Raw genomic sequence first — 13017 nt, 5'->3', positions numbered from 1 at the left:
CTTATTTGGTTATTACAATGTAAACCGATCTTTTTCATATGGGTTGTTACTAGGGATGAGGAAATGCAACACACGCCAGTTGGAATTGGTATAGTTATAATGGGTTTATTTTAAATAGCAGGGTAAACAAAGTGGCAGGCATGCAGCCTGGAACAACAAACAAGGCCAAAAGAGCACAGATTGATAACTAACCAAACAAAAGGAGGACTTTAACAAAAAGAGTCTACTTGCATACAAGGAAATAAACACTATTACACTAAATAAAAAACAAAACAAAACCTCACTTTAAAAGTGGTACAACTAACACAAAGAGTCTATACAAAAACACAGCCAAACTAAAGGCAACAGTCACAAAATCCTAAATTACTCTAAACACTAACTAAGCTACTCTACACTCTAACTAAGCTACTCTAGACACTACTAATCACACAAGTTTAACCACAGTTTAACAGAATTTGCTAAGGAACAAGTAGCGAGAGGCGTCTGTCCACATGTCAGAGCCTCCTGAGTGATCGTCAGTCACAGGCTTTGTAGTCATCTCCAGCAGGTGTGCGCCAGCTGTGCGCTGTGATTGGAGTGCGTCGGGCCCGGCGTGCTCCAATCACAATCTTCAGGAGGCGGACCAGGAGATGGCAGCCAATCACGTCAGGGCAACCGCACAGCTTATTTACATACAACACAGATTAACACAGTTAAGACGACAGGAAGGCAGCAGTCGTAACATGGGTGTTTAGAGTTGTACCCCCTAGATCTAGTCTCTAGTAATTCTGCTCATAGTGCACCAGATTGAAGCATTTTACTTTAAAATGTTAAAACAAATCTTCCCGGGGGGGCATACCCCCGGACCCCCTTAGAGGATGTGATGTCCACCCCCCCGAATTAAAACATGTTCATACAATAATTAATACATTTGAAACCTTCTTTATGTATATAACCAACATGTCAATACGTTTCAGTTTTTGTAGTGTATTGGTCTTTTGTAGAGATTTTTCATTTATTCTTTGTATATTCTATTGTGTATTGCTTGGGGGGGTCATAATCTCACCTAGGGCACCAAAATGTCTAAGACCGGCCCTGCCTATGAGAAACTAGCCGGGACATCCAGGCAAACTAATCGAACAGTGAGTCATGCAGCTTTTCCCGCAGCAGCAGCAGCAGAAGCAGACCCTGTTGGAGGCGAACCGCCGTTAATTGCTGTCGATCGGGAACAGTAGCTTCACAGCGGGACCTCGTTGGATTAAGCTTCCCGCCAAGGACGTATCTCTGCAAATATGAACATTAAAAGCAGCGTGTTGTAGTTCGAGAGTTGTCAGTTAACAAATGCATGAATGCGACATTAAAATTCCAAGGGTAGGGATGTCAGGTGAGCAGGGGTACACAGAGCTAGGGAAACACCACAGATGACTGCGGATTCTGCACGGCGGGTGGCTGCCCTGCCTCCTGTGAAAGGAGTGGCTACCTCAACATTACTGGCACACACATGCAATGCGGCCACTTTTATTTGTTTTGGCTGGCGATAACTAGCAGGACACATCCTAACGCTCCGTCTGTTGGTCTTGGTGTTGATGGCTGTTTGACACGCTTTTTACGCACTGATCCAGCACAGCAGTAAGGTAAGACCATTTCCTAACTGCTATTCAGTGTGTGTGTGTGTGTGTGGGGGGGTTTTTTGGTGAGCAGTTCAAGAAAACTGCTAGGTTAAAGAGACAGGACTATAGTCTAGTGTTAACTTGCCTCACATTACATTACATTGCATTTAGCTGACGCTTTTTATCCAAAGCGATTTACAAACGCCTTACTGAGTCATCCCATTATTCTTATCTTTGCACTGTGCGCTTGGGAGCAGTTTGTCGCAGGTGCAGACTAGTAGTGCAAGAGTATGGAGTCCTGAAGGTGCCCAGCAAAGTCATGCATGCATAATTTAATTGCGCCATAGAATATACAGTTTTATACTGTCAACGACATGACATTAAACACACTGGGACAGCTCTTATCACCTAGATTGCTAGTTATAGTTGAGAGCCCACAGACCTATCATGACATCTCAGAATCTGACATTACAACAATTATGAGCCAATTAGTAGACTTGCTTTCCGTGTTATCCTGCAGCTACAGTCATTTATGACTGTATATGCATATGTGACTCGAGTCACATGACTTGACTCGCATATTTTTTGACTTGAGACTTGCTTGACTAACATTGATAAAAGACTTGACTTGACTTTGACTTGGTATTCATGACTTCAGACTTGAGAGAGAGAGAGAGAGATGCTTCGTTTATTTCCCCTTTGTTATTATCAGAAGTCACTGTAAGCTTTTGAATAATGTAGTTCATCTACTTTTAGTAGTTTTGTTTAAGGCGAGACACCCCAGGTGAATAGGGTAATTGTTAATTACTTACAATAAGGCAATTGTCTTTTGTATTACAAGTTTTCTGAAATAGCATGTTTAAATATGCAAATTATCCATTATCTCATTAAATATGCACATATTTTAACACATTTCAGGAATCGAAATCTGAACTTTGGATATAGCCAGATTCAAAATTCTTGTTTCATTTTGTAGTCATATTAGTATCTAAGGCTTTTACAGAAGGGATATTGGATATCTCTTTTTATCACTCCATAAATCAGAAAACAGCCCGAAAATATCCATTTTCGCCATGTTTTTAGGTATACAATGTTGTATAATTCAGGCTATGAATGATATATGAACAAACCCTTCTGTAAAAGCCTTCATAATATTGATAGGAATATAACTGGAAGGTTTGGTGTCTCTACGTGCTACTGAAGTTGAAATTTCGAAGTCAGAGTAGGAGAAAATCTCATTTTGAGAAAACGACCTTTAAAGATTGCAGTAAGGCGCTAGCTAAACCCTCCTGTTCTTTGGATGACAGCTTGCGCATCGACGCACTCCGTGAAGGTATTTCATGTTCGGGGTCATTTTTTTTGTATAACCTTGCTTCGTGCAAGTGACAATTGTTGTCGTCTTCTCTGTGAACGTTTTTTTCGCCGTTCTTTTGGCATTTTGAGATTTCAATTTCTAGCTGAAAGCTAACCAGGAAGTGTTTTAGCACACCACGTGACGCATCTGAACGAATCACGTTGTCAGAAATTGACACCAGCCAATGAGATTTCGTTTCTTCTTGGTTTAAGACCCCTTTGTGCTTTCACGATTGGTTGCTGATACAAAGGAAATGACTATATTTGGATCCGATGAGATTGTGCAGGAGAGACACAGCTTTCCAGCGATACCTCTGTTGACATGGTGCACACAGCGGTCGCGGTACTTTATGTTACGTTAGAATGCTAATTTTTAGTGAATTTAGGAGAAATCTACAGACGCAAATAGACAAACTATAGTAAAATAAACACTTAAATGTGTATTTTGTACGTTTTCCTTCCAAAAGCCTGAAAGAAAACATGGAATCAAAATAGCACAACATCTCAAAATTGACCAGTAGGCTACTTGAAAAACGATGTTTTTGCCTGCCGTGTCTCGCCTTAAATGTTTTAATTATGTCGTTTTTGTTTGTAGAAGTGCATAATTCCTTGATTTATTGTAAAATGAATCTGAACTTTTTGATCTGTTATGATTAAGTGAGTTTTAAATCGTCCTACTTAGTTTATAAGGAAATTATGAAGAGGAACAAATTCAATTATTTTAAAATGATATCTATGTAGGTGCTGATGCTGTTGGCGGTTCTAGTGTTAACAGACATTTAAATTAAATATGTGTAATGGCAAATGCCATATGATTTTCTTACCTGGAATTCTGCCTTTTTGAACAGACTTTTTGATTGAGGCCTAGCTATATTGTCTGCAGTTCTAGGGTTAATATTAATCTAATATTATTGTCATCGGTTGAAATTAGATTTCAAATGATTAACTGTGTATGTAATGAAGATCATAGTGTGGGTTGAATCTATTTTCATAACCACTGTCTTTTAACTGATTTAAATGCGGAAACTGGGCTTATTCATCAGAATTTCACATGACTTGACTTGACTTGCTTGACCTGAGCAATGACTTGACTTGACTTGCTTGACTCTCACCACAGTGACTTGGGACTTTCTTGATACTTTTAGGTCAAGACTTGAGACTTGCTCATGACTTGTACATGTAGGACTTACTCCCACCTCTGGTCATTACTGTGGCCCCTTTTGGCTATGAGAAAATGGCCCCCTGGGCAAAGACCTGCAAAAGCCCCCACCATATCCCCTACATATCTGCAAGACACATAGACTTTATATTTATTAATCCTCTTTTTCTTGTTGTTTTTTGTCTCCATAACAGGGTTTCCAATTACTCCAAGCACTCAAGCATTCCAAGCACTCAAGCATTATTTTTTGTATAAAACGTTTTCTGAAAAAATATGTTTAAAAATGCTGTTAAGTTTTATCTAATGCTAAAGTTTGGCACATTTTAGAGAAATAAGTAAAAAAATAAAGTTTAGTAAAATAAATGCCTAGACTGAAAGGAGACATTGTATGGAAGCAAAACAGCGCAATTGTCTTACATTTTCCAGTGAATGAAAATGATAATATTATTCTCTGTATTGTCTCATCATGCATGCTGAGAGAAAGTGTTAGTAAGTCATAGGCGGTGTCACCTTAAGAGAGCCTTTCAGGAAACACTCCTACACTTTATTTGGCAGATATACAGACAATGTTTATGAGTGCTGGTAATGACTCATGTAACTCCTCTGTTTTGACTTGCTTTATCAGTGTAGGTTGTACTTTAACAAAACAAGGGTGCGCAGTGTTTCCCACAGATCTGAAATATACTTGGGCGGGTGGTGGCAGCGGGCGGGGGGGGGGGTGCCCGAAAAAAAGAAATTTTTTTTTTTAACAACATGTTTATTTATTGACTTTTCATTCCTGTATAATCATTTTGCGCAAAGATGGCACTGTTTGTCAGAGCACTTCATCCTTCTGGGATTTCATGAAGAACAGCTCCAACGCCTGTGTGTATGGGAACACCTCTGGTGCTGGTCCATTAACTGCCAGTGTTTCCCACAGATCTGTTTCCCACATATCTGAAATAGCGGTAGTGGTGGTAGCGGGGGGGTGAGGTGACGTGCAACAACATTAACCTTTCTGTTGGTCGCTTGTTAGCAGACCCTTCACGCGATGGCAGAGCGAACAGGTACAGGCAGGGCCCATAATGATAGCCCTATAGTTTAAATCTACTACCCACACATGAACATATGGAAATGGGTTACTATTTAAAAAAATAAATGTATTTATAAATGTATTTAGGAACCTATCCATGTGATTTTTAGTGGGGGTCGACCTCAAATCCTCTATGGGGGTCCAGGGGCATGCCCCCCCGGTAAGATTTTATTTTTTATTTTGGAGTTAAATGCATCAATCTGGTGCATTTTGAGGGGAAAATATAGAGACTAGATCTATGGAAACACCTATATTAAACAGAACTGTATACATTTCAATAATCATAAAATCATGGCCATAACCAATAACATACCATTTCCAATATGAAAAAAACACTGAAACTTGTTTATTAATTTATTTTTGGTTCATTTATAGTTGTGAGTGTGTCTGTGCTCCTGAATCAGCCTCTCCTGTCTCCCTCCTCTCCCCCTGCTCCTCTTTGAGGCAGCAGCAAAGACTAGTTTTCTCTCAACAAGTTTTAAAAGTGTATCTTACCTTTTTTCACCTTAATATGTGTTTACATAACTGGTGACCACACCGTTTGAGACCCACTGAGAACTTATAAGTTAACTATCTAAACACTCAGAGAGTCCTTTACCTCACCTGAGCTGAGCTTATCCCGAGCTTGAATGACACACAGAGACCAATCAAGGGCTTTGATTTATGATCTGTATGACAGTGGCCATGTCGGCAGGCCACATCATGTGGACAGCCAGTCACCCTGTGTGAGGCAGGCCACTTAACAGGCCAGAAGGAGGCGAGATCAGTGCAAGGGAGCGAGGGATCATTGTCCACAAGTTAATCGATCGCAGATGGCGTCGTGGTCACGGACGAAAAAAAAAAAATTATATAAAAAAAAATTATTAAAAAATTATAAAAAAAACAAAAACCTAAATGGGTCGCGAAATATACTTGGGCGGCCGTTAATATACCTGGGCGGCCCGCCCAAGTATAGTCTATGTGTGGGAAACCCTGGTGTGTATATTATCCTGAGCTGTGATAGGCCTGGCATCACCATGCTATATCTTTACACCTTAAACCCGAGCCTGTTTTTCAGGTTTCAGGCTCGAAATTGACATTCCCAGAACAAATGACCATATCTTCCCTTCTAAAAGGGTTAAATTAATAATCTTTTTTCTCAAAGTAATGATAAACCTGTGAGTTGGATGTAGAAAAGTCCAAATAAATATAGATGTTTTTTATTTTAAAGAAAATTCAGATTGAACATGGTAAAAAACTGTAAATTATAGTGTCCGTCCAAAAATATGTTGTACTTATAGTGAAAACTAACCTTGGATGATGGATTAGTAGACTAAAAGCTTTAGGAATCCAAAGTACAACATATAATAAGTACTCTGTATCAAGATTGATGCAAAACAAGTGATATTTGACCTTTTTAGACAGATTTAGCAAAAAAAATGGGGCCATTTGGTTGGATTTTCCATATCTCTGGCCCCCCTTGCTGGATTTTGACATGTGACATCTCTTTCTGACCGTCAGAGCCAATGGAATCGAGGGGAACTCCCTCCTAGTCCTTATTTGGTAATGTGTGTGTGTGTGACAGACTGCTGCATAGCCAAGACCGGAAGCAGCAGCCATTCTGGTGGCTACCATTAGCAGCTAACGTTTGCTCTGCGATTTTTACATACAAATGGAATTATGGATTATAAATGAAATAACTTTTTTATACAGAGATGTTAAAAACCTATGGATTAACCGATTCAGCCGTGTTTTTTGTCGTTTTAATGCCATTGAACACGTCTTTTGATCAGATTGACAGCTACGGTGAGACGATCTCCCTAGAAGCTCCGTAAAGGTACGTGTTGGGATGTCTGTGTTTGCTTCCCCTGTCGCGAGTTCGGATCACTCGGTGATGATACTATATACCTAAATAATCTGTGGAACCTCAGTTTTAATCGGATATCTTGTATGTGTAGCTACGATAGGTAATAAGGGTACTTTTATCTTGAGTTCTGTGCCAATGTCCGTTAGCATTTTTCGCTAAGGGGTCATTGAGATGCTTCTTATGAGACTTGTGTTTTGTTTTGGTAAAAATGGTTTGCATCGTCAATTAGCTGAGATTATTTCCGTTAATCTGGTATAACACATTAATAGGTTCTTAAATATCAAGATCCCCTGTGACACAGTGTCGTGAAAAAAAAACCAGGGTCCCCGCCGACGGGGACATACACTTGCCTTGATATAGGGCTAAGCACTACATGCAATGTGCTTTGCAAGATATTTGTGGAGTACGATGTCATGTGTCATGAATTGTGATATTTAACAGTGACACAGAGGATTTCCAATCAGCTCTGTCACTATTTATAGCCTTCAGGTAAATGTTTAACCCGGAAAAGCAAAGTTCAGGGTTTGAGCACAACAAGCCAAAACCACACCATATTTAGTGATTTTCAGTGATGTAAAGTTATAAGCCTTTGTTTGGTCCAGAGCTTATTCTATATTCATTATCTTTTGTGTGTTCATTCATTGTCTTTCATAATGGTAATTGTGTTTTCACAAAACACGCCACATTTAATTCCAAATAAGCAAATCTTGAGATGGAAAGCAGCTAGCTAAGTTTAGGCAAGCAGCTGGAACTGATATTACCAGCAACTTATGTGAAATTTATGTATTTTGCATAGGCGGGTGGAGGTGAAGGTCCATACAGTGTTGTTATCATATCCATTGAGTGTCACCAGCAGGCATCTGCACAGCACGGATGATAATTCACAGTACATGGTGTGTCTAGCCCTTGCCTTTTGCATTTTATGGCACCCTAACGCGAATAACTTTGAGTTTTATCTTGTCTTACATTTCAATGGCAGTTAAATATTAGAATAATTAGGTCACACAGCAGAAAGCCTGAGTCAATGGCTGCTTTAGAAAAACCTGCATGTCTGTCTTTTACACCTCAGTACATCAATTAGATCAAAGAGTAAGTTAATGATCACCCTGATAGTTGGCAAGATAATTTCAACTTGTTTAGTGTTTACCAAGCTTGTGAGGCCTTTGACAGCTTTTGATGAGTAAAACAGCTGTATATTATATGATAACCAAGAGAAGACCTTCTCCATCTTTTCTCAAACTCTTGTCTTTTAATTTCTCCAAACTTAGGTGATGGCAACCCGTAAAGACAGAAGCAGGGATCAAACCCCGGGAGAGGAAAGCCATGGAGAAAGGAGCAGCGTCCCCAGCCCTGGGGACACCCTGCCCTGGAACCTGTCCAAGCACCAGAGGGTCAAACGCTCCAAGTCATCCACAGGGGAAGTCCTGGATCCAGCAGAGAGGGCTGTCATTCGCATTGCAGGTAGGATTTACTATAACAACTGCTGTGTTAACATTTGCGATACACTGTTTACCCGTACTCAGTGAGACTTGGGGCTTGGTGACATTGGGACTATTCGTAGGGATAAACTATATAGGCCTATAACAAGTGGTATTAGTCACTGTGACGGTGTGACGCCATCGATCGGTTCGTGGACTACGGTTGTCAACTGTGTTGGTCTTAAACGGTTACTATCTTGGACTTTTGACTGTCAAGTTCTTGGTTATTACCGTAACCCTAAACCAGAAATGATGAGGGCAAAGCTAAGTACAGTCAAATGCACATTTCCCCGCTGCAGGACGAATAAAGGATTTCTGTTTCTGAATGCCAAGCTCAACACAAGTTGCAAACAGGGTAATGTATGAAAAAAGCCCCCCCCTTCTCTCCATTCGCCTTCAAAGATTGGCACTCTCACTTGCTATTGGTCAATGGCGTGATCTACAGCACTCTGCTGTGTTCGGTCACCTGTCCAACAGACTTGTGACTTAAACCTAGAAGAGGTTGGTGAAACCATACTTTTGCATGGCCAGACCTACAGTATCTCCACATTTCACTTGAACCCCGAACTCCATCAAACAAATGCTCTGGGTTGTTTGTATTTCCATAACAAATCACAATCTTCTTTGGCGGCCTAGCCCAGGATGCTGGGACGGTGCTCTTGCAAAAAGGAAATACGCAGATTGTGAAAGTTGAGAGGAATTCCATCTGAAATATGGGGCCGATGTCAGTTTTATATGCATAGTCTACATCCTGTGAATCAAACTATGTGACCATGGTTTTAAGCTAGTCGGGAAATGTGAGCAATTGTTTTTTGAAGAAAAAAAAGGGAAACATGTCACTTTACAGGAATAATGTGACGTGTGGGCCTATTTTAAAACTTGTTTCACACATGCATCCGCGGGTGTTGTATAGCTTGGCACTACTGTTAACTCCTTTGAAAATCAACAGACAGTGCACGGACAGTAAAGAAACAACATTATTCACAATTGTTTTACTTCTGAAAAGCAATTAAACATTCATTTATTAATTATGTCAAGGCCATTGTTCTGTGCGGGACTGCTCTTGTTTGCATTATGGGTAGGACTTGTCAGGCAACATTACATCAATTGGAAAGCTCAGTTTGAGGTACGGACCAAGGAATTCCATTTGTCACAAGTTTGTATTAGTGTGTATAACTTTTGTTGCAATCAGGTTTATTTGTATCTTGAAACAGCGGCCAGATGTACCTGCATTTTCTGGACTTAAGTATTGCAAAATTGGTCAAAAGGGACAATGACAAGTCATGAACTTCTTTGCAATGTTTGTTTGACGGTGGTAGGGTTAGAGGATGCCCTTTTCCATTGTTGCCCAACTATACATTTTAAACTGCCTTGACCTATCCAGTTCAACTTTAAATGGGATGTCACTAAGGAGCAGTAGTAAGTCATACCGTAAGGAAAAAAGGAAACTATAAAGAAAATGTAAGGAATGTGTTTCCCCTGCAGAATGATAATGGCTTTGCCAGCTGAACAGGATATACACTTTATAGATTAAAGCAAGGGCAGTGGCAAGAGGTGTTGGTTTTCCAAGTGTGAGGTGTGGTTCCTTTCTCCTCAAACAATAGGCTGGGATCCTGTCCAATTCATCTGTAGGGATGCTCGAAACACATTATTTATTTACTCTGTGGGTAAGCAGTGTCATTTCTGTGATGCACTGCTAGCTTGAGGCCAAGTGTTAGATACATTTACACAGTTCATCGACAGTGAATACTTGCAAAACTGACTGCAGCACTCGATCAAAGGCAATATAAATGCCAAGTTATAACCATTCTTCATTATATGTAATTATCTACAACCCTCTATAACATGACGTTTCAGTAATAAAATACTTCAGTAGCCATTTCATTTCTGAACTCACCCCTGAGTGATATTACTGTTAGGATGGTGTCAATGATTATAACTGTCTGTGTAATGAACAATACCTCATCACATTGCAATGCACTGCCTCTAACACAGTATAGGTACACTTGTATCCTCAAACAAACTGGATTGTCACATATATAATACTATAAGTATTGGCAGATATGCAAGAAGAAATTGAAATAGTATTTGTTAGATTGCATATGATTTCCAAATGGTGTAGCCATTACTGACTAACCAGTCAGTGTAGAAAGGGTGACAGAATCAAGAGTTCATCAGTTACTGAGACAAACAGTAAAAAATGCCTTAAAACATATGTGTATTTCTATGATGTTTTGGTATTGTAGTGCAGAAATTAGATGTACAGTACTCCCTCTTTATTTGTAACGTGCACATGTTCAATGTGCCAATTTAAGGACAATAAGTCTTTGATGGAGTTTGTTTTGGAATGCTCTGGGCTTACAGGAAGTTTGGATACCTTCAGCACCTACAGTACAATAGGCCTGCATCCACTTCCTGTACTGCTCTTCCTCTATCCATCAGAAGGCCAAGTCAGGCTGTGTCAGCACCCGTGGGCGAGGCTGAGCTTTTGTTGTGGACTGCTGACTGAGTGTCCCTGACTGTATACAGATGAGCATGTGCTAGACCAGTATCAGAAATCTGTGTTTCTTTGTTCTAGCTGCCATCTTGCAAAGTCAAGGTGCACATTACATCAATAGTGACCTATTTCACGGATAGTTACCATACTAAGGAGGTTACATTTTTGTTCCTGTTTGTTTGTCAATGGGATTATTGAAATACTGTTTTTCATGGAACTTGGTGGAAGTGTATAGCATGGACCACTAAATTACCCATTATAGTTTTCCAGTTATTCGGGGAAAAACACAAATTATTCTTCACTTCCAACATTACAACATAGGTCATTTTGTAGGGCATTGATAGAGGTCTTGGTTCTAAGGAGTATGAAACAACTCCTAATAATGGCTTCAGATATTAGGGTTAAGGCTTGACACTTTGGGAAAAACTCTATTGCCTAAAGTTAGATAAGAACATACCACTCTCATTTCGCCCGTACTATATAAAGCTAAAGCCTGCAGATGGTTAGCTTAGCATAAAGACTAGATACAAGGTTTTACAGAGATTGAGAGTTTGTTGAGACCTGGTCCAACAATTGATGACATACCATTAGATCTTAATCTGTAGCAGGGAAATTAGGAAGTGATAAATAAGAATTTGGAGACTCCATTTCGGTTGACGTGAAGGCTTGATAAGCCCATCACATTTAACCATAAAAGTCTGTGTCATGAAACACTCAATACTCCACTGATGCACTCCACATATCTTAAAAACTATTGTTTATTAACTGTTTGAATTGGGGTTACCGTACAATTATTGTTACAAATCTTCACTCTGGCTTTTGGTGCCACCAAAACACAATGGAAGTCAATGGATGTTCCCGACATTGATTCAGACTCTCAGATGTTGAAAATAAACATATACACTATGAGAACTTGATTATATTGTTGCCCTAGTTAGCATATTGTATGTTTTAAATAGTCTATTCTGATCCCACACATGTATCTTCATATGTTGTGTTGTGCAAAATGTTACTTCTACATCTCCAAGGATATGGGAATTTATGATGACCATATCCATATTGTGTTAAACTTTTATTATTTTTATGGAGAACAATACAACTAGTTTGACTCGTGAAATGCAATATATATATATATATATATATATATATTGTTAAAGTGATTTTAGATAGCCCAAAACATAAAAGCTGCCATCATGTAATATGCAGTATAGTGATTGTGAAACTGTTAGCATCTAGTACAGCTACTGCAGGTATAGAATTTTTTTGCAGTTGACAGTATTGTTTGTAGCCTTTATTTAACCAGGTGAAAGCCCCTTGAGATCAAAAGATCTCTTTTTCAAGGGTGACCTGCAGGACATTAGTTACACATGTAACATAAAAACAACAGAACAACAATAAGGATGACATACAACATAATGTACAGGGTACAGTTTACAAAACTCTATTTACAGTGACAGGTACCATGAGTATCAAACAGCATGTCACCCAGCCGAGTTTTAAAATGATGCAGGGGAACCAAAGTGCTCAGTTTTAAACAGGTTTGCAGACTGTTCCAATTTAGTCAAGCTGCACATCTAAAATCTTTCTTCCCTAAGACAGTCCTAGCACTTGGCACATTTAATAAAACAACATCATGAGATCTCAGGCAATACGTACTTTCAATTCGTCGAGAGATCAGAGAGCAGATATAAAAATGTAGTTTACCCATCATGGCTTTATAAATGAACATGTACCAATGACTGAGCCTCCGTACAGTTAGTGAAGGCAGACCTGCCTTGGCATACAGGGTACAGTGATGAGTAAGTGCTTTACAGTTAGTAACAAATCACAGAGCACTGTGATACGCAGCATCTAACTTTTCCAGGCAATGGGCAGGTGCATTCATATATATCAAATCACCATAGTCCAGCACAGGTAAAAAGGTCACAGTGAATAGCCTTTTTAAAGCCTTTTATTGTCACTATACACAAAGTATAACGAGATGCAGAGTGCAACTCTGTCCCGGTGTGCAAAAAATATACAA

General features: G+C 39.5%; 1 protein-coding gene across 2 annotated transcripts in view; it reads left to right on the top strand.

The window, feature by feature from the left end:
* The first annotated feature begins 1241 nt into the window (after window positions 1-1241).
* Window positions 1242-13017, top strand: part of LOC117461602 (plectin-like) — a 161761-nt gene continuing 149985 nt past the window's right edge. Inside the window, exons 1-2 of one of the 2 annotated variants that reach the window (XM_034103548.2) lie at window positions 1242-1613; window positions 8288-8480. In XM_034103548.2, coding sequence (XP_033959439.1) covers window positions 8291-8480 — 190 coding nt within the window. In that variant the 5' untranslated portion in view covers window positions 1242-1613; window positions 8288-8290. The remainder of the gene's footprint in view (window positions 1614-8287; window positions 8481-13017) is intronic. The other variant, XM_071205808.1, reaches the window with a different exon arrangement.

The sequence above is a fragment of the Pseudochaenichthys georgianus genome, chromosome 16, assembly GCF_902827115.2.
Source record: "Pseudochaenichthys georgianus chromosome 16, fPseGeo1.2, whole genome shotgun sequence".
Lineage (NCBI taxonomy): Eukaryota > Metazoa > Chordata > Actinopteri > Perciformes > Channichthyidae > Pseudochaenichthys > Pseudochaenichthys georgianus.
This window is presented reverse-complemented; position numbering and strand designations above follow the sequence as displayed.